The 21,766-nt window shown below is 38.6% G+C and overlaps 1 protein-coding gene across 7 annotated transcripts in view; it reads left to right on the forward strand.

The window, feature by feature from the left end:
• ATP8A1 (ATPase phospholipid transporting 8A1) overlaps positions 1–21,766 on the forward strand; it is a 244,887-nt gene that overhangs the window by 27,667 nt on the left and 195,454 nt on the right. For all 7 annotated transcript variants that reach the window (XM_004448742.3, XM_023592370.2, XM_058299208.1 and 4 more), the window contains 4 exons: positions 7,179–7,293; positions 8,275–8,374; positions 9,304–9,402; positions 15,892–15,937. In XM_004448742.3, the coding sequence (XP_004448799.1) occupies positions 7,179–7,293; positions 8,275–8,374; positions 9,304–9,402; positions 15,892–15,937 (360 nt within the window). The remainder of the gene's footprint in view (positions 1–7,178; positions 7,294–8,274; positions 8,375–9,303; positions 9,403–15,891; positions 15,938–21,766) is intronic.

The raw sequence follows: 21,766 nt of genomic DNA on the forward strand, positions 1-21,766 counted from the left end.
TGGAATGATAATGAAAGGCATGAAGAGTCTAAAAGGGTCTTGCCACCTCTGCAGCCACAAATTGTCATGTGTCTGTCACTTCATTTCTGTCACCATAACCTACCCTAGGCTTCATTTTCTTTTACCCAAATTCCACAGTAGCCTCTTATTTAAAACTTTTCAGTGGATTCCTAGTTCATAAAAAATAAAAACTCAAGTTTGTTATTATTTCTCCCCATCTGGCTCTGCCTTTCCTTGTTCGATTCTCTGCCTCTTCACTGTCACTGGTCCTCATATTCCTGGCACTGCAAGCTCAATATTGGCACAAGGGCTTTGTTCCTGGTCCCCTCCCAGGTTTGCACTATCCCTTATCTGTTTTACCTTGTGTGTCATTCAGGCCTCAGGTCAGCTGTCTCCTTGGAGAAGCTGCTTCTTCCACTCAGTTTAAAGCAGTAGATTAGCAACAGCAGCAGTGATAGCAGCAAGAATGAAAATAGCTGACATTTATTGAGCTCTTCCTTTACTAAATGCCAGACACTGTTCCTTTATTATTACTTTTTTCAGGCATTGTTCTATACATATATTAACTCACCACCCCCATTTGAGTTAGGTACTCTTATTTTACAGATGATGGTACTCTCCATTTTACAGATGATGAAACGGAGGCACAGAGCATCTGTCAATCACTTGGCACATACTGGCCACTTAAATATGTTGAATGAATGAATCAACAAATGAACGAACTAATGAACAATGGGTCTTACTATTGGATGGTGGTATTTGTGATGAGAAATGGAAATTTTCAGAGAGAGCACTTTGACTCTAATTATATGAGAATGCCAAAAGCCTTTTCACTTAAATAGCTGTTTAGCATTTTGTTTCCTCATGCATTGGTCTATGTACACATGAGCATGTGGCAATGAATCTGGGCAGGGGAAGAAAGGAAGACTATATGTCAACATGCTCAGTAACCCAGAAGTTTCTGTTCAGTAGGTACCAGACAGTTGTATCAACAGATTGTAGTCACTGTTTATCTTTTCAAATATGGAGATTTAGCCATGTTCACAAAGCACCATTTGACTTGGTGACCAAGTGCTGGATGCAGATTAAGAAAGGCAACTATTGCTGTAGAATGGCTCAATAAAGGCTCAAGTAGGACACTTTTAAAATTTAATTTTCTAAATTTTCCTGTTCTGAACAAAGGAGGTATTGGCTTTTTCCCCTGCCCGATGCCTAGCAGATATTAATTTCATAGTATTTTAGACCTGAAAGACAATATCAGATTAGTAGCCTCACTCCTTCATTTTACAAGGGAAGAGAATTATTCCCAGGGATGACGTAGTTGTGCAGGGTCACTTGTAATTACTTGGTGGAAGAGCCTGGACTCTCCTCACAGCTGCTGAGTGCAGAGTGGTTTCAGTGCCTGACACTGTTAGGGGAAGATGAGCACTTGCTCACCTCCAGGGTCATGAATTAAGATGCTGACCCTCCAGCATGCTTGTGTTTTCCTGATAATGAGGCCAGTTGCTGATGTGGTCACCAGGATGGTGGTGTTTTTATATCCTTATTTAGTAATACTCAGTAGTATCTTGTTGTAGTGCATTCAGTAGCTAAAAGGTAATGTTTTATACACTGAAATTCTCAGTCCTTCAGAGGTCTGGAATTGGCATTTAGTCCTTTTATAACTAAGAGGGCAGAATTTGGCTTGGGAAAAATCTTTGGTTTGGTGTGTGCTTAGGAAATACTAAGTGATTTCATGATCAGTCAAAATAAACCACAATTCAGAAAGCAAAACCATTTTTCTGTGGAGGGGGAATAAGAATCAAGTGGGACATTATAGGCATCAAATATAGAATTTTCGGTATAACTGGAATTCTGAAGAAATGCTACATCATTATTATCTCATATTTGGCAAGAAAAAGAAAAAGTCTGCTTCATTTCAAGAAAGGCTAGACTAGAATCGTTTATCTGGGGAGGCAGATTTGACTCTGGTTTTAAGAGGCATAGACCTTGGAGAGAATAACATTGAACAAAGCTAAGGTGCTTCAGAAACCACTATAGAAATGTGCTTTATTATCATGAGAACCTTGCACAAGACTGTTCCTCAAAGCAATGTATGTGTGAATGGGCCTGCCTCTGTTTGCTGTTTTAGAACTTTGAGTTTAAGAAAAGTAATGATACTGTTGGTGGATGTCAGATATCTAACTGAGCACCAAGGGCAGTGGTATGAAGCCTGAATGATTCTCCAGAAGAATCCAAGATGTGATGAAGGTATATAAGAGTATGTATCCAGTGTCCTTATTATCCTGCATTTTTATGTCTATACTTGGCAGCCAAGTGGAGATGCCCCCAAGAACTTGGAAATGAACTTGCCTTTTCATTTCTTTGTAAAATCAACATATGATATGACCAAAGTCACCTGCAAGAGGGATAGAATGGTTCCTAGATTTATGGGGTTTGACTGTAATTCCATTGAAAGGTTAAGTATCTATTTGAGTGTGGATGGATGGTCAAGGAAAGGGTAAGTCCTAAAGTTAAACAGTGGCAGCCCTCTTCCCAGCTATGTGGAAGGGAGGAGAAGTGGCTGTCTCCATCTACCTGTCACCTTCTTCTCTTCTGTCTTTTCTGTTTTTTAATGACACTTGAGATGGCATTCAGGGTGCACCCGGATAATCTATGATAATCTCTCATCTCAAGATCCTTCTCTACAGGAAGTGGACTTGGCCCAGTGGTTAGGGCGCCCATCTACCACATGGGAGGTCCGCGGTTCAAAACCCGGGCCTCCTTGACCCGTGTGGAGCTGGCCCATGCACAGTGCTGATGCACGCAAGGAGTGCCATGCCATGCAGGGGTGTCCCCAAGTAGGGGAGCCCCACGCGCAAGGAGTGCACCCCGTAAAGAGAGCCACCCAGTGCGAAAGAAAGCGCAGCCTGCCCAGGAATGGTGCCGTACACACGGAGAGCTGACACAAGATGACGCAACAAAAAGAAACACAAATTCCCGTGCCTCTGATAACAACAGAAATGGACGAAGAACATGCAGCGAATAGACTCAGAGAACAGACAACTAGGGGAAGAAGAGAAAAATAAATAAATCTTTTAAAAAAAAGAAGATCCTTCACTAAATCACATCTCCAAAGCCTTTGCCTTATAAGGTAGCATTCACTGGTTCCAGAGATTGATCTGATATTTTGGGGGTACCATTATTGAGATTATTACATTGGGCTTCCCCCTTCACTCAAAACCACCCTGGTGCTGACCCAATGAGGGCAGTTAGTGAGGGGATCCCAGAATCAGCCTGCTAAATCCCTTAGTGTCCCTTTCCATTAGAGGATATTACATGTCTTCTTTGTGCAACATTGTGCTAGGAAAAGCTGTAAGGGATCCCAAAGAGCATGACTAAGATGTATTTCTTTCTATTAGCAAATTTTACATCTAGGATTACTCAAGGACAAAGCAAACCCCTGAAAGCCTGAACTTCCGGGAAGGCTCAGAGAACTGCCAATAACTTTCTTCCTGGCCTCACTTGCCTCTATCATGCAACAATGAGGGAATGACACAAAAGCAGTCTCAGTTCTAGAGAATGCTTAGAAGCAACAAGGTGGATATGGTAGATTTAGAGCTACTAGTAAATTTTAATGGCCTATGTGAACAAGGCCTCTAAATTATTAAACAAACCTCTAAGAGGCACAGCTTCCATCCTTAAAACAAAAGATAGATAGAACCTTGTATGGAAAGGAATGGCACTGGTCATCTTAGTTCTACCTTGTTGGGATGGGTAACAAGGAGATCCTCCCTTTTATCATCTTTGCTACTACTATACAGCAATATCTCCGTGAAGGCATTGCCCATTGGAAGCCCAGAGCTCTTTATGTGGACATTAAAACTGATGAAGTGTTGATGTGCAGAATATGTCACAAATTCTGAAAGGAAGGTATAGAGAAAACTTTTTTTAAACAAGCATTTAAAAATAGAGTTGTTTGGTGTGTATCGAGTGCCTGTCAAATTAAATATAGGGAATGTGTTTTCACCTCTAACCCAGAACCCAAATGGCTCCTTACCTCCCTGGAAATGTTGCCTCATTAAAATAGGCGAGCATTGTTTCTCTTTTTGTGGAAGGAATCTGGATTGATATGTTACCCATATGTCCAGACATAACCTATTTCTACAATGTCTGATAAGAGTTCCTTGAAATTCAAATTATAATCTTTACAAACTCCCACCTTGCAAATTAGCAAGAATGCTGGTCTTTTTCCCAGATCCCTCCTCTGGATATTCCTGAGGCCCTGAGGTTATTAAGCCTGCTCACTGCTAGCTAGGGCCCCCTCCTACAAGGAAATAGGAAATCAGGTGCTTACCACAAGAAGGTGCCTCCAGACACCACGAGTGGGCATCAGTTACCTGTGGGATCACCTGTTACTGCTGGTGGGGGAGCCCATGAGGCTGAGCGCCTCACTTTCTGCTTCCGGTGTAGATCTCCTCTCCTTCTCAGTGTCACTTTCAGTGAGGACATCCCAGAGCAAAACCATCTGAGCCCTAAGGGTTTCCCTCTGTAAATTCAGGTTCAGGTATACCAGGAGTTCTTAACCTTTTTTATTCCACAGACCCCTTTGCCAGTCCGGTGAAAACCACAGACCCCTTACTAAGTCCACACTATACTGTCTATTATTTAATAAATATATCACACCTGTATCAACATGTCCCTACAAGAATAACATTTTTTTAAAAATTTCACTTCAAGCTCATAGACCTCTTGTTAAGAACCCCTGGTGTACACTGTCTTCCTAAAGCTTTTCCGTAGTTCTGAGTTCTAAGTTCATGTGTGAAGAAGGCCTATGACATAGTAGTCTGCCTTGAACCATCAACCCACTTTAAAGGCCTCCTCTTGAGAGTAAGAGAGGTCAAGTCACCACTCTAGACTTTCCTCCTTGTTTTGGTGAGTTTTTTCCTTAGTCGCCCTTGTCTGACCTTCGTTGGGGCCCTGTTAGTTCATTAGGATTCCTTTAAGTATTCTGATCCTCATTTAAGAGAATGGGCTGATTCCTATTCCTTTAATCCCAGGAGGGTCCTTTGCCCCCTAGAAATTCCTGATCATAAATAAATAAGTGAGGGAGAAATATGATATCTCTCCTCAATATAAATGGATTTGGTGGGGTGACAAGTGACCTAACTCCTCAGCTACGAACATTTGAGGGCCAGCCTCACCAGCCTTCCCCTGCCCCCCCAAATCCATTCAGATTAAGCAAGTGCAGTCTGAAGACATCTGCTCAGAGCAGAGTGGAGAGTGGAGAGCTGGTTTAAATGAGACTTCCTGTCCAGTCCAGGTGCTGGAAACTGGAAATGGTTCTCTGTGGTCCTCGTCTAGGCTGTGGTTAAGATAATCTAAGAAAGGACTTTTTAAGAGTTTGTAAGATTGATATGCCTCTATATGACTATCAATATGTGGAATTTTGATTATATAAAACTAGGGAGGAAAGCTTGTGCTTTATCTAAAACGTGACTTAGTAAAACATAATTACTGTGTATATGACCTTGGGCAAAGCTGGTAGAATGGTTATGACAATACCTAACCTGGAGCCATGCGGCCTTCAGTGTGAGGAGCATAAAACATGGCGCTCACCCTCCACCCCTGCTGCTTGGAAGCTTTCAGGAGCTCACCACTGGCTGCAGGATGACCAGCAACAGCTCTGTGATCCCGCCTCGTGTACTTTTTCAGAGTCTTGTCTTGCCCATCCTTACCTTGCCCTCCAAACTTCAGTAATGCCCCTCGTTTGTACCCCCATCACACACTATGCTGGTTCTCACACCCCACACTCCCCACCTCCTGGGGACACCCCCTGTCTGCCCCCCCCTTCCACCCCCTCCCTACCACCCTCATGCGTTTGCTCCAGCTCCTCACCTTTGTAAAATGACTAAATGGTTTTCTGGTTGCGTTTCATATAGTAACAGAATCCCACAGGCGTGCTTTTCCTGTCAAAATTGTTACAGCTCGGGCTGCGATTAGTGTCTTTATCAGTGGGTGGAGAAGCTTTTGCTTGCCCTCAAAAAAAAAAAAAAAGTAACCACTCCTTTGTCACTTGGTTCTTATTTATTTGGCAAACATTTATTAAGTGGCTGCTCTGTGTCAGTACTGGTGTTGGGAAGATGAGTAACACAACATCTATAGCCTCAGGAGTTCCCAAATTCTGGTAAGGGAGGCAGATTTCATAAACAAACAGCAGGAGAACCTTCTGTAAGTGCTTTACTGGGGAGAGGATGGGAACAGAGGCCTAGGAGCACAGAAGAGGGTCACCCACTATGACTTCAGAAGAGAAGTGGTTCAGAAGACCCACCATTTTGGTGGGTCTTAGGGGAAGAATTGGCATTGGGTAGGCAGGAAAGAGAAGAAAAACGGGTATTTGAGATACAGTGCTGTTGATGTCCCTTTCTAGTAGAGGAGTAAGGAACTGATTTAATCTAATCTCATTTAATTCTCACTAGAAAGTGAGCTGTTTAAAAACGTTCCCGTTCATTCTCTACTTGCAAAACTCCATGTGTTTCAAAAAGCATTGCCAGCATTGTGCAAGGTGTAACTTGACTGAATCTGTTAAAGCTGAATCTGTTGTTAAGGTGATTGTGAGAGGACTTGTAGTGATCTTAAGAAATTTAAAAATCCATTTGTGAACATAAATTCTAACTGAAAGAAAGATGAGATGATCATAGTAAGTTAGATAATTGTGATATTTGCCTACATAAAGCTTAATATTTATTTTTGCTTCTGCATTTGTCCAAAAGGAAACAAAACAACAAAAAAGTATTAAAAGTACATGTTAAAATTGTTTAATGTATTTTAAATTTTCTCTGTCTCATTAGTCTTCTCTAAAACTATAAAAAGTTTAAAATTCTTTGTTGCTTTTGGATATCTTTTATGTAATGTAAGGAAATAAATTGAGCATTTATGGAGATAAAATTAGGAAAAAAAAGAAAATTGGTATTGCTGTTTTTGAAAATGAATCATTTCTTACATGACTATTAAATGATACTTTTTAAATCTAGTACAAGTATAAGATGTGCAGTTTTTCCTTTTTATTTTTAAAAAACCCAAGGGAAGCATGTAACTTTTAACCTATTCTAGGTTCTCAGGTAGTTAGGAAATGTGTTTTTGAGCTGGATAATAAGTAAAACATTTCTTATTAAATAAGAAAACTGTCCTTTTTGAAGGTTATGAGAAGACCGATGATGTTTCAGAGAAGACTTCACTTGCTGATCAGGAGGAAGTAAGGACTATATTCATCAACCAGCCCCAGCTGACAAAATTCTGTAATAACCACGTCAGGTAGGAACTATGAAAAAATGCTATGGGACCAGCCCTTACAGCAGAACCCAATAGGATATCTTCCCTGCTAGCTGAGATAAAAATCCTCACAAGGAACTTTCAGTTATGCCAGTTAATATTTGAGAGCTCCCTCGTGGCAGTGTGAATAGGTTGTTTCTTTCTCCATCTTCTATCCAATAAAAGAGGTTTTAATAATAACCTGGAAGCAGGGAGAAGCTAAGAAAAGGACACAGTCATACTCTACCAATTCTATATATAGTGTCTGAATAATCTGAATAATGAAAGCTGCTCATGGGTAAATAACTGTCTTAGACTTGTTACTAGTACAGCCAGGTTTAACATTAGGAAGGACTTTTGTTAAGAACTCACTTTGGCTCGGTACCTGGCTGATTTTTTCATTGTGATATTTACGATGGTGTTGAGGATTGGAGGGGTTTGAGAATTACTTCAGTGCCATGTTTTCATCCCAATAATAATATAAAAAGTGTCAGCGTAAGCACTGGTCACTAAGTACTGCCTCTGAGATTAAGTGAACATTCTCAGCACAGAGTGTTTCTCCAGTGACAGAAATGTTGGCTTTAAAATTAAAATTTGCAACTTCACATTCTTTAGTAACATTTTTCAGTTTGGAGAGTGTCCCATGTGTGTTCTTTAATCTCCTTTTGATTTGTAAACAAGGGGAAGATCTGGATGCGTCTAAGTCCTGAACAGTGGTATCTTATTTCTTTTGGGCATATCTGGTATGTTTAGTGTGGAATTCTAGCCAGGTTCCTTGAGGGGCCTTGGAAAAAATTCAGGCATAACCCCAGTTAATACTCCTTTTCTCTGAAAATATCCAGGGAAGGTATTTATATTTATTATTTTCTAGTCCAGCTCAAATTGCTGATTTTTTAAAAATTTAGTAATAGCAGAACTTAGTAAAGTTGGATGCTAATTGCAGAGTAATCTGGTTTTATGCTACTTTTCATTTTTCTTTTCCAGCACTGCAAAATACAACATAATTACATTCCTTCCAAGATTTCTCTACTCTCAGTTCAGAAGAGCTGCTAATTCATTTTTTCTCTTTATTGCACTGCTTCAGGTAAAGTCATATTGTAAATTTTAGTTCAAAGTCAAATGTTCAGGTATTAATAGTGTTTTTGTTAAACTCCTGACCAAACCTCTGAAGCTTATCTAACACAGGGAGATAAGATGGTTTTGGTGGACATTTCCCGCTCCTGCTGCATTGTCTGAATCCTACTCCCCTTTGAAGCCTATTTGATTCATTTCTGTAAGCTTAGTTTAAATATTCTGTGAATTTGATAATAGGAAGGATATTCATATTGGTTGATGAAGGGATTGGGACCTTTACTTAAAATATTGATTTATTTTGATAACTATAAAAATGTCAGTCCTGAGCCTTAGAATACAAGAATTACCACTTTAAGTCTTGTGTTTCTCTTTGTATTGTCATCGGAAAATATACTGTATTTAATTAAACAGTAGCATATATTCTTGGTAAGAAAGAGGAAAAACAACAAACCATAAAGAAAAAAATTAAAACTACTGCCCAGAGACAACTACTAAAATTTGGGCATATATCCTTCTAGTCTTTTTCTTTTCTCCTAAGAAATTTATTGATTTAGTTTACAAAAATGGGGTCATTGCTTTGTAATCTGCTTTGTTCATGTAATAATGTATGGATATTTTCCCATGTCATTCATTGTTTTCCTAAAATATTATTTTTAATGGCTGTATTGTGTTTTAGTACTTGTATCTACTGTAATTTATTTAACCAATCCCTCATTTGTTGGTGTCAATCCAGCATACAACTGCTTATCATGAAGCTAATTAAATTGCTCTTTCACCTACTTATTACATGTACCCAGTTTGCCTCTATCCATGACTGTTTGCCAAGATAGTAAAATGATTGAGGCATATTTTAGAAGGCGTAACACCTTTGTTGTTTTAAAGTCTACTATAAACCTTCTAGTTCTCACTGCATTTCTTTCTTTGTTTCCTTCTAAATAGCAAATACCTGATGTATCACCTACAGGGCGTTACACAACACTGGTTCCTCTCTTATTTATTTTAGCTGTGGCGGCTGTCAAAGAAATAATAGAAGATATTGTAAGTATTTAATTTTTCATAAACAAATATGACTTTTATTTTTAATATACAAAAATATTGGTTTCTTCTTAAGTTATTTAAGTGTTGACACAGACTGTTTAAAATGCCCATTCAACTTAAAAATGTGTAGAATCTGCCCCCATATCCAGCATTAATTCCTGTTGATTTCTGTGAGATTACTTTTGAAGAATGCTTGTTACAGTGCTCTCTTATTTTTTTAGTTTAGTCATGAAAGGACATAATGTGAATTCTTTCCAAGGTGTCATGAAGAGCCTTCAACATTAATATTAATAACATTTATTGAGCTTCTAGGTCTCTGTGCTTGCTCTGTGTACTTTAATTTGTTAAGTTGGATAACAACTCTGCAAGATAGTATTGATGTTATCCCCATTGTACAGATGAGGGAAAAGAGGGACAGAGTGATAAGGTAACTTGTCCAAGGGCACACAGCTAATAAGTGGAGCTGTTGGGATTCAAACCTGGCGAGTTAGCTTCAGAGTCCTACCTTCTCATCACTGCTCTAAACTGCCTTGCCTATTTTTTTTTCCTAGTGAAGCTATAAATTCTCCAACTGTGGTTTCTAGTACCTCTGTCTTTGAAAATATGTGGTTAATAAAACGGCATCCAGGGAGACTTTTTTTAAAAACAGGATCCTTATTGGCAAGATGTAGCCATGGAGTACTATTTATTAGAAAGCAGTTATTCAGGCAGTCCCTAAAGAATGTAATGATAGTATTATGTGTCTTAGTTTTCCAATTAAGTCAGGACATCAAGAAATTAAATAAAAATTGTCTAAAAGAATGATTTAACAAGAAGTTTATATCAAAGTATGAAGTAATAGAAATTTTGAAATGCTACTTCCTAGAAAAGGGGAATAACCAAATAATTGTTTAGGTAGTTGAATAAAGACTTATCTCTATTGGTAATTACAATGAATATATATATTCATTATATATTCAACAAATGAATCACTATTAAGTGTCAGGCATTCATTAGGATATGTAATTAGGATGCGTTAACTTTTGCTGCAGTAATAATCATGTCCCAAGTGTCTGTGGCCTAACATGTAATTTTAATTCTACTTCGAGACATTGCCAGTTGTTTTTGGGAAGAGAGGTAGGACAGGAGACACCTCAATTCCAGGTAGTCACTCAGGGATCCAGCCTGACTCAAGCCTCTGTTATGTGGAATGTTGGTGGTCATTGCAATAGGAAAAAGAGAGAATAGGATGTTACATCTATATTCTGGCCCGGAAAGGGTCCACTTATTTGCTCACAACTCAATATTAAAGATGGTGACATGGCAAAGGAGGGTGGGCTGGGGTGTCCACAGAAGTAAAGGAGGACTGAATATTGATGAGAATTAGTAATATCTGCCACACTTATATTGGTGAATAAAACAAAGTTTTTATTCTAGGAGACATTCCTTCATATTCTATTAAATAAGTTTTTTCTTTTTTATGAGAATAAGTCCTAAGAATTGCCCCCAGGTGAGATACCCAATGCTTATCCACCCTAGTACGTTTTAAGTGTTGATGCTTTGGACAACTTAACATAATGTACTTTTTAAAATGTGTAAGCAACAAATAACATATTCTTACTTGAAAATATTCTAAAATTAGTGGAGAACTCTTAGTTGTTATTTTTTAAAGCTGTGTCATATCAAATGTTAATTCTTACAGTAAGGGTCATAGTTTTTGTTAAATTGAAAAATATTCATCACTAAAAACATGCCTACTTTGCTATAGCAAGTTTATCTTAAAAACGGGTAAACTTTATTTGTTATAAAAACTTATTCAATGTCTACAGTGTGCAGGAACCAAATACTGGGGTTATGTTAGTAAGTAAAAATAGCCAAGATGGAGCTTCAGTCCAGTAATGGAGACAGATATTAATCAAGTAACCATATAAGGCTTTTATGAGAATGATGCACATGCAGTCCTTAGAAAAATGCACAGCTTATCCTAAGTGATGAATAAATATTAACTATATTGTCATCACCCTAGAAGCAACTTGAAAACATATGAAATATTTTAAATGAGTAGATGATATGATCAAGTTTACTTTTAAAAAGTGACAAGACACCACCTTCCCACATGCTGAAGATCTTACTTATTTTGTTCATATTCTATCTCCATCCACTAGATAGAATATAACCTCCTTGAGAGTAAGGATTTTTGTCTCTTTTGTTTATTGCCATATCCTCAGCTGTAAGAATAGTGCCTGACAGTAAGTATTCAGTTAGATTTTATTGAGTGAAGGACTGGATTGGATAAGAGTGAGAAGGTGAAGAACGTACAAGGATGACTCTTAAGTTCCTGTTTTGTGCAAGTGGGTTGTCTATGGCACCACGCTGGAAACAAAGAAAAAGTCTTGAGAGTTTAAGATCACAGGTTGCCTTTTGGACATGATTTGAGATCCCTGTAGGAAGATGCCAGAGGAAGATGTCAAGGAAGAATCTGGATATAACTATCTGGAACACTGAATAGTCACGGCCTGTCTATATTTATGTGTTGTTTATAATTGAAGTTTCAAGTATGATTTGAGTTGAGCTAGGAAGGAAATAGAGAGAGAAAAGAGACAAGGGCCAGGAGTAAGGCCTGAGGAATTCCATCACTGACTATGGCAAGTGGGCCAGGGGAGTGGGAGGAAGAGAAGAAGGGGCCAGAATTGCAGGTAAAAGCCTGGGCAGTGATGTGTTAATTAATGCCAAGGGAGAGAAGGATTACCAGGAAGAGTGAGTAGTCAATCTTAAGCACACTTTAGTATCCTAAAAGATCATGGAACTATTTCTACAATACAGTTTATTGCTGTATTATCAGTCATATAGTAATAGTATGAAATAATTTACTAGCTCCCAGTGATATTGGATGAGTTTTTTTTTCTTTTAGGATTTTTTTCCTTTTATTTCTCTCCCCAACTCCCCCCCCCCCCCCCCAAGCTGTCTGCTCTCTCTGTCCATTCGCTGTGTGTTCTTCTGTGTCCACTTGTATACTTGTCAGCGGTACTGGGAATGTATGTCTATTTTTGTTGCATCATCTTGCTGCGTCAGCTCTCCGTGTGTGTGGCACCACTCCTGGGTGGGCTGCGCTTTTTTCACGCAGGGCGGCTCTCCTTATGGGGTGCACTTGCAGGTGGGGCTCCCCGACACAGGGGACACCCCTACATGGCACGGCACTCCTTGCGTGCATCAGCACTGTGTGTGGGCCAGCTCACCACATAGGTCAAGAGGCCCTGGGTTTGAACCCTGGACCTCCCATGTGATAGGTGGACGCTCTATCCATTGAGCCAAGTTCACTTCCCTGGATGAATTCTGATTACAGGCCAAAGGTAGGAGGAAGTGGCATTTGAACTCAGAAAATAACTATTTTTCCTAAACCATTAATTTTAGAAGGAAAAATGAACTCTTTTAGAATAGAAAGATGAGTTCCTCTCTTTTTGTGGTCATAAGATAAAAATCTACCTATTTAGATGGATCCTTAAATTTACATTCAACTCAAATTGTTTCTTGACGAGTAACCTCATTTATTCTGTGGCAGGAAGGTTAAGGAAAGTAATGCTTGTGTGTAAGAATTCTCTGTAAATGGAAAGCAATGTTTAAGATCTCCTTAGGTTTCTCTAAGATTAAATTTCCTGCTCGAAGTGGAATGTTTCATTAATTAGCTTTTATTCATCTTCTTCATTTGAAGTCTATTGTCTGTTATAGATGTGCATTATCTTGGAAATATTTTTATCTTCTCCAAATATCTAAATTTATTTTGGACTGTTATTTGGAACAAAATTTGTTTTGGGTTGCTTTGTCATTTTCTTAAGATTTTTAATAACAAAGAGTAAGTGTTTAGAGTTTTATCAATGATAAAAAATATCCTCTACTGATGCAGCACTTTAACAGAGTTGAAAGATTCATGTACGAATATTTTGTTGAAAATACTTGCTAACTTTTGGAAGCAATAAATTGCCTATCAAAAACTACATTATTACTTTTTTGTTAGTGAATATTTTACTCTGAGAAACTATTCTCTTGTGTTCTGGGTATGGGTATGACAAGAATCATTGTCAACAATTCTTCCACAGAGGCGTTTTGAATGCCTTATTTGCATTTTGTGCAGTTCAGTGGCTGATTGTTTGGATGGACTTAGTTCACACCGCCAGCGATTATGCCTCTTCTCCTGAGTATTGCTGTGTCTAATCCACAATACTAGACTATTCTCTCGGAATCTTTTCACATGTGCACTGCAATTCTAAAACCATGTATATTAACAAATGGAAAATTTAGGAACTTGTTTGTATTTCATTTTTTCCTACCCACCTTAGAGACAGATATGTGCAGCTGAATCTCATCTTGCGCTTCGTATGATAGACTCTTTGAGCACAGAGCTAGTTATATGCAATACTTTCCTGCATTGTTAATGGAGTAGGATGTGTTAAACTCAGTGCTGTAAGTTTAGGTAAAAGCCATGGAAAACTTCTAGTTGAACCATAGAGAAGGTACCTTACCCTGGCCACTCGAATTCTTTGACCTTCTATATCTTGTTCTCACTCACTGCTATAAAATCTGGGCTTATATAATTCTTCACACTCACCTAACTACCTATTTACCATTTAATTATTTTAGGTGCTTTTCGGAGGATAGAAAGTAGGATCATGTAACTCAATGGCTTGTTGTGGTTTTTTTTGTTTGTTTTTTTTAAAGATTTATTTATTTAATTCCCCCCCCCCCCACCTCCCCCGGTTGTCTGTTCTCTGTGTCTATTTGCTGCGTCTTGTTTCTTTGTCCGCTTCTGTTGTCATCAGCGGCATGGGAAGTGTGGGCGGCGCCATTCCTGGGCAGGCTGCACTTTCTTTTGCGCTGGGCGGCTGTCCTTATGGGTGCACTCCTTGCGTGTGGGGCTCCCCTGCGTGGCAGAGCACTCCTTGCGCGCATCAGCACTATGCGTGGGCCAGCTCCACGCGGGTCAAGGAGGCCCAGGGTTTGAACCGCAGACCTCCCATGTGGTAGACGGACACCCTAACCACTGGGCCAAGTCCATTTCCCTCAATGGCTTGTTACTAGAGGGAGGAGTGATGCTGGAGACCAGCTGACAGAAGAGATTAAATGCAAAATAGCAAATGTATTTGGTTTTAGTCATTGAGAGATATCAGCACTTCATTAAATTATAGAGGTTCTACTCAGCTTAATTAGACAGTAAATTTCATAAGAAGCTGAAAATATTTCAGTATGACTCCTAAATCATAGTTATAGATAATTCTCTTGGGTAATCTTTTTTAAGCAAGTTATTTAAGCATAAGACTAAATCAGCCCTTCAGCTCAAACCTTTCTAGTGCATTAAAATTTTAATCTTATATATATGCTAATTTAAGATCCTTCTGATAACTCAAGCCTGTGTTCCCAATTAGGGAAGTGATGTATAAAGTGCTATGAATTATACTTCTAATTTAAAATTCCAGAGTATCCTTCTATTCTTTTATTTTCTTATAAAATAATGCCATTTATTTATATTAAATGCACATATGGACATAAAACTATATGTTCTTGGATATATATGTAACTTTTAAGAGGATATAAACAGGGGAAGGCCATGATGGCAGAGTAAGGCGCTCCTGGAGTCAGCTCATGCTATAGGGCAGTTAGTAATTACCCAGAGTTATCTAAAGCACCTGTCTGGGGGCCCCAGGAGACCAGAAGATCATCCTGCAACATCCTTTAAAGTATAGAAGGAAGAGACTGCCCATGTGCAGAGATTCTGTGGCTAGAGTTGGAAGCTCCGTTTCCCGAAAAACGGGGAAGGAAGACACCGTGTGGCACCAAATTCAGCTATTGATTAGTAAATTCTGCGGGCTAAAGTATAATCCTAGGAACAGCTAAACTTTGAGCCTATCCAGGTCAGAAGGAGGCCGGTAGCCGCCATCTTGACACTGTCCCCAGCATGAGGGGAAGCAAGGTGGTAGAGATGGGCTTCTTTCCACCCACATTGGATTGCAGCTCTAACTAAACCCCAGCCCCACCTCTCGGAGGGAGGAAGCTGGTGGGACCTGCACCACCTCTCTGGGAAACTGCAAGCTACTCCCCAGAGGCTGGTGCCCATCCTACTCTAGCAGCGCAGTCTGCCTCAGGAGCTATTCCGTGGCTGGAGTTGGAAGTTCCATTTCCCATAATAGGTGGAGGAAGAGATAGTTGTCCACGAACTTCAGCTACTGATGAGTAGACTCAGCTGGCTAAAGTATAATCCCAGAAACAGCTAGGATTTGAGCCTGTTCAAGTGGGAAACAGTCCGGTAGCTGCCATTTTGACTCCACCCCCAGCATCCTCCTTCTATTCTTGACATCACCACACACCCTTGATGCTTACTTATAAAATTGATACTGGTGCAAAAGAATAAAAACATTGAGAAACATAAATTAAAAGAAATCGTTCTTTGGGTGAGGGTGCTATTTTGTTTTATTAATTGCTTTCACTTTTTCACAGTTCTTTTTTATTTTTAAACTTTAGAAACGACATAAAGCTGATAATGCTGTGAACAGGAAACAAACCCAAGGTAAGAATTTTACAACTTACTTCTTGTATTTGCCACATACATTCATACTGATATGTATAAATCACTTCAATTAAATATAATTCAATTGATAATATGGTGTATCTCAAGTTTTTATTCCATGGTGTAGTCTTGCTTTGTAGCACTTATTTGCATGCTACTTGAAATCACATTAGAGTGATTTAGAGTGGTTTTATTTTTGAAAGGCAGCATTTTTAATATATTAAAGTGCCTTGAAGCAATGCTGTACCTGGTACTTTTAACATCTGCAGTTGTTTTGACTCTGTTAAATTCTGTAAAATGTCCATATTTTGTTTGTGATCCCAGATATTATTCCAGGAAATTTTATAGAATATAATCAGATGTCATGTTACCTGGTAAAAAGACATATTAGAAATAATCTTCTCTACCATACATGCAAATGAATTATGCTTCAGAAATAAAGAAAATGAATAAAACCAGCCAGGCTTTTGAGGGGGTACATGGCATTTCGATATGACTGTTTTACTGTGGGTGACATTTTGACACAGCTATAAACAAAACATCCTTCCACACAAGCAAATAAACCATTATATTCTCAGATTAACATAAAATACCCAGCAATGTGCAAAACAGGCATCTTATTCCACCCCTAGAATTGCCCCATCTGTAAGTCTCGTCTTTCTTTCAAGTCTCCTGATGTGATAGAAGGATCAGTCATGTCTGCAAACATTATATAGTAATTAAAAACAGTATTTTTATACTGTACTGCTGTTATTTTTAGGGGACCCTGTCAAATGCCCTGCTTCTCTTCTCACCACCAAAAGGATTATCTTTACATTTTTCGTACATTTTAAGAAAGTACATTTATTAAACCTAATAAATTATTTATAATATATTTATTGAGATTTATACTATTTGTTATGGGACATACAAAAAACTTTAGGGGGAGAACATTACCTTGTTGAGAAAAGTGCATGAGAAGACATGTAAAGCTCAAGGTAAGAAATAGGTACTTGGTCTTGTGGAAAATAAGGGGTTGGGACTAGACAATCTCAAAGTCTTCAGCTTTTTGTGGCAAATAATGGTTCCTGTGTCAAATGCTATAGGAATTCCAAAGGAGAGAAAATTGTGGGGCAAATTGAACTGGATATTGAATTATGGAAAGTATTGGGATGAGCAGAAAGTCGTGGGGAAGACCCTGTGTGTTGGGAAAGAGGGAGGAGGGGTTATCATAAAAACGGTGAAGAAAGCGGTTAGATTGCTTTGTGGGACCCTTATCAGAATACTGGGTGAAGAGAGAGGTTCATATCAGAAGGAAATGAACACATGATTAAAAAGCTCGACTGGGGTCAGATTTTACTAGGCCTTGTATGCCAGACTAAGGAGATTCCCACTATTCTTTAGTATACTGAGTAACTGTTGAAGGTTTATGGGCCAAAAAGAGACAGAATAAAAATATGAGTTAAGGATAGAGAGCAGAATGAATTTGAGTAGAACGTTGTTAGAAGCATGAGGGCAGAGTTACTCCATGAATTTAGGTGTGAAAGGATAACCACAAGAATTAAAAGGGGAATAAACCAGATGCTTCAGGGGCTGGTATATTTGGCCATATGCAGTTTTGAGATATGCCATGTTGTTCAGAATATTCAGCAACAGCTCTAGAAACAAAAACAGGTATTTTCCTCCCCCAACATTTAATGCATCTTGTAGCAGAGGGATTCTATCTTAGGGACCACCAGTTGTTTATCTTTCAAGTCTCGGTCCAAGAAGCCAACCTAACATAGATGAAGAGTAACCATCATATCTGAGATGATTTTAGACTACCACACCTTCACTGATGTGTGCTCCTATTTTCTGGGTACTTTTCTACTTCTAAGGATACTCCTTTTTGTCTGCCGTGCAGGGAAAATACTCTTTCTTGGTTATCATTCTTCGTTCATCCATCCCCTCCAAGGGTTAACAGCAATAAAGCTACTACTAAAATTTGCTCTCCACAAAGTAGGCAAGGGAAGGGGTAGACTTCTATAGGAAGTGTATGTAAAATGCAGTTTAAAATGTTAGGGCTTAACAGCAATAAAAACCACTTTAGTTAGCAGATTACTTTGGAAATATATCCAAGAAATTAGTACTTTTAGGTTGATCATCAAAACTATTGTTTTCTAAGAGAACAGTATCTTTCTTGTTTGAGTGTTGGCCTTCACTTTGGTTTGACAGTTGATAGGAGATAACAAAATGTTTGAGTTGGATACTGTTTTCTGTCTGATAATTCAAATTGCTTGATATGAAAGCCATCTGTTGTCATTAGACCGGAATGAAATTCAATTTTCTTTCCTGAAGTAGGAGTGAGTGTTGAGTAATAGGGAGAGGTATTTTTGACAGATAATTTTTGATAGATATTTGAGAATTAAACAAATTTGCATTTTCCAAATGTATACCAAGACTAGATAAAATGTCAGAGGATACCTTTTGCTTATATTTAAATATTATCTCATATATTCTTAGAGAAATGAATATGTTCCCTCCTCTTTTCCATGGAAGCATTAAAGAATGACTTTTTTCCTATCATTCCCTAGCAACTTTAGAAGTGTAAATTCACAATTTCTTCTAACGCTTTCAGCCATTTAACTGTAGACTGGTGCCTCTCTGATGCTTTATTTTCATCAGTTAGTGAACTCAATCAGGGATCAAACTATTGGACCTAACTCAGAAATTCATGTTCTGATAGAGAGTCATAAGAAACTTTGTTTTGAGCCTATCATCAATGTCACTTTTGAAAATCACACATTTCTTGCCCTGGAGATAGATAAGTTGACTAAATATATCATTCATTGGGCTGGCAAATGCAAAATTTCTGTTGCTTAATGAGGATCTATTTGTTGAGAGAGGGCAGAGTAAATTGATGCTCCAAAATCATGAATTTTTGGTCTACTGCTCCCAGACAGTTGTGACCACTTCTTTTTTGCTCCTCTATTTTCTGTTGTCTGATGGCTTGTGTGTACAAGATTAGAGCATTGCAGAAGGCCCTTCCGACCTCTTACTGAACCTTTGTGTTAACCATAGTTCTTAGCCCAGAGTCCTATCCTTAGCAGGTGCTCTATACTAGCCTGGTAAATAAATGAGTGAATGAGCCACTCCCCTACTCCACCGCAGATGAAGAAGGGAGAAAAGAGATTAGAATTGGAAAGGGGCCTTCTTGAAAATTCATCATCTAGGGTGTGAGCAAGATGAGATGATAAGCAATGTTTTCCTAACACTGTGTTCCAGACTGTTTTGTAGGCAGTGGTAAAATTCTAATTTGACAGAAGTTCTTACTGCCTTTTGACCTTCTTTATTGAAGTCCTATCATCACGTTACCCTTGCTTTTACCTCCTGTCCCCTTATCATTCCCATTACCCAAAGCCCCAGAGCCTTGCCATTTTCTGAATGCCTTTGTTTTCCTACATAAACATTTATTTTTGTTTTATTTCTTCCCTCAATATTTTATTAATCAATATTTGACATGCCTTTTTGTTTGTGTCTATACACACACATTAGATGCAGGCTCTCCTTTTTTCCCCTGAACTGAGTTGTTTTACAAAATTTATCTCTATGGGTATTTGTAAATTACCAATTTGTAATTGTCATTATAATATGTAAATTGGAACTGATTCCCGTTGGAGTTGATTGTGGGGGTTGAGTTAGTTTTCTTTTTAAATTGTAAGAATATGCTTTCATTTTTATGAAATGCCAATATAGCTTGCATGCTGGTCTTTTGTGTGGAATGACATTATAGTTTCACCTAAAAAACACAACATAGAGAACTGGAAAAAGGATAGGGTCTAGGTACAGACCAAGATAGTTATTTGGAAAATTAAAAATATCTCCTAGTGAAATATATTTGGTTTTAAAACATCCCAGGATTGGATATATTCCCTGAAGGATAGTGTATGACCATTACGCATATGTGGACAATACATCTAATACCTTTATGACAGTAGATATTAGAATAAGTCTTGTTTAATAAAGCAGTTTTGCTCTTTTTACTTAATTTTTAGAAGGACACAGTGTGGCAATTTGAAATTGTTTTATGAATCCCAAAAGGTAAAAGATTGTTTGTGAACTAATCCATTCCTGTGCGTGTGAGACCCCTTCAATTGAACTACTTCAGTGAGGCAGGACTCAGGTTTTCTCTGCCCTCTTGTTGGGTCCGATAAAAATGAAGACACAGATAAAGGAAGCCGACATATTTGATCCTGCATGTGAAAGAAAGGACTCCAGTTTTGCCCACAGCTAGCTGCAAGGAAAGAAGCCCCCAAGAGGCTCAAAGAGCTGAGGCTCAGGGAGAGATGATCCATATACTTGATAGCTTAGCAGCTGAACTCAGAAAGAAAATGGAGCAGCTAAGACTGATAGAGAGACTGGGAAAGAGACAGGGCCCATGCTTGGTTGCCTTCAGCTGAGCTCTGGGAGATGGTATATTCTGGAGGGGAAGGCAGAGACCTCGGCAAAGATTGGCAGCCATCTTGCTTCACCACATTGGACAATAGGATCAACAGAAATTGACTTTGGTGAGAGAGCATCACTGCTGATGCCTTAATTTGGACTTTATATGGACTTAGAACTGTAAGTTTTAACCCCAAATAAATCCCCATTATGAAGGCCAAGACATTTCTGGTACTTTGCATCAGCAGCCCTTTGGCAAACTAAAACTGAAAGCATGAAATTCTTTTAAACCAGACACATAGCTAAAAATAGTAGCCCTACTCATCCACCTACATCTTCCTTCCCTGAGGCTACATCAGTCTTTTCTGAAGTGGGATTGAATTGGCAGTGACTGATAGCTACTAATAAGGCTGCTTCCTGGCAGGGCATGTAGTTGCTTATCTCTGACTGCAGACCACTTCACCTTTAAGGTCCTTTATGAAAAAGGTGTTGAGGTGATATGGATTGAATATGTTTTACATTTTTAATCTGAAATGACCTATGCGTAAGTCTAATGTTTAAATTCATGTGTCAGCTTGGCTGAATTATGGTGTCCATTTGTTTGGTCAAGCAAGCCCTGGCCTGATTGTTACTGAAAGGGTATTTCCTGGATTTAAATCATCAATCGGTTGATTACATCTGTGGCTGATTAGATTTACAGTCAACAAAGGCGATTGCTTTCAGCAATGAGAGAAGTCTCATCCAGTCATTTGAAGGTTTTAAAGGAAGAACTGATGATTCTGATTTGTTAATTCCCATAGTCGAGTGAGCCATTTCCTATAATAAATCTCATAATATTTACCTTTATATGTCAGTTCTCTTTCTTAGAGAACCATAACTAATAGAGCAGGACTGGGTTCATTCAGTTTAATTTGTTCCAGAACTGTATGGAGGAGCCACAGTATTATGCTAAGGGACTTAAAATAGTGCCATTTTCTTGGTTGTATGGAAGAAGAGAATCTACTGCACTTTGGTCTCCTAAGAGGTACCCCTTATCTATTCCACCCATTGGGCCTGAACATGTACTTTGCCACCCATACATCCACTTACCTATAAATGGTATTTAGAGAGTATTGTTTCCATGATCCTAAGGCTTAAAAACTGAGTACATATATGAAGAAACTACTGGCCTAAATAATTTCAGGCACCTACAAGATTGTTAATATTTTCAAAATATCACAAAGAGTCTAGGATTGTGTAAGTTGAGCTGCTTAGGTAATCATCAGCAACAGCTCTGGATGGAGAGGTGCTATCTCTCTGTGGAGAAATACAGACCCTAATTGTTTTTCATTTGTCCTGTAAATAAAAGTTGCACACAGAGGAGCAAAACCCACTGAGGAAATGTAGGGACACAGTTAAAGAGAGAGGACAAATTCAGGCTTTATGACT

Source organism: Dasypus novemcinctus, chromosome 1 (assembly GCF_030445035.2).
Source record: "Dasypus novemcinctus isolate mDasNov1 chromosome 1, mDasNov1.1.hap2, whole genome shotgun sequence".
In the NCBI taxonomy this organism is placed as follows: Eukaryota; Metazoa; Chordata; class Mammalia; order Cingulata; family Dasypodidae; genus Dasypus; species Dasypus novemcinctus.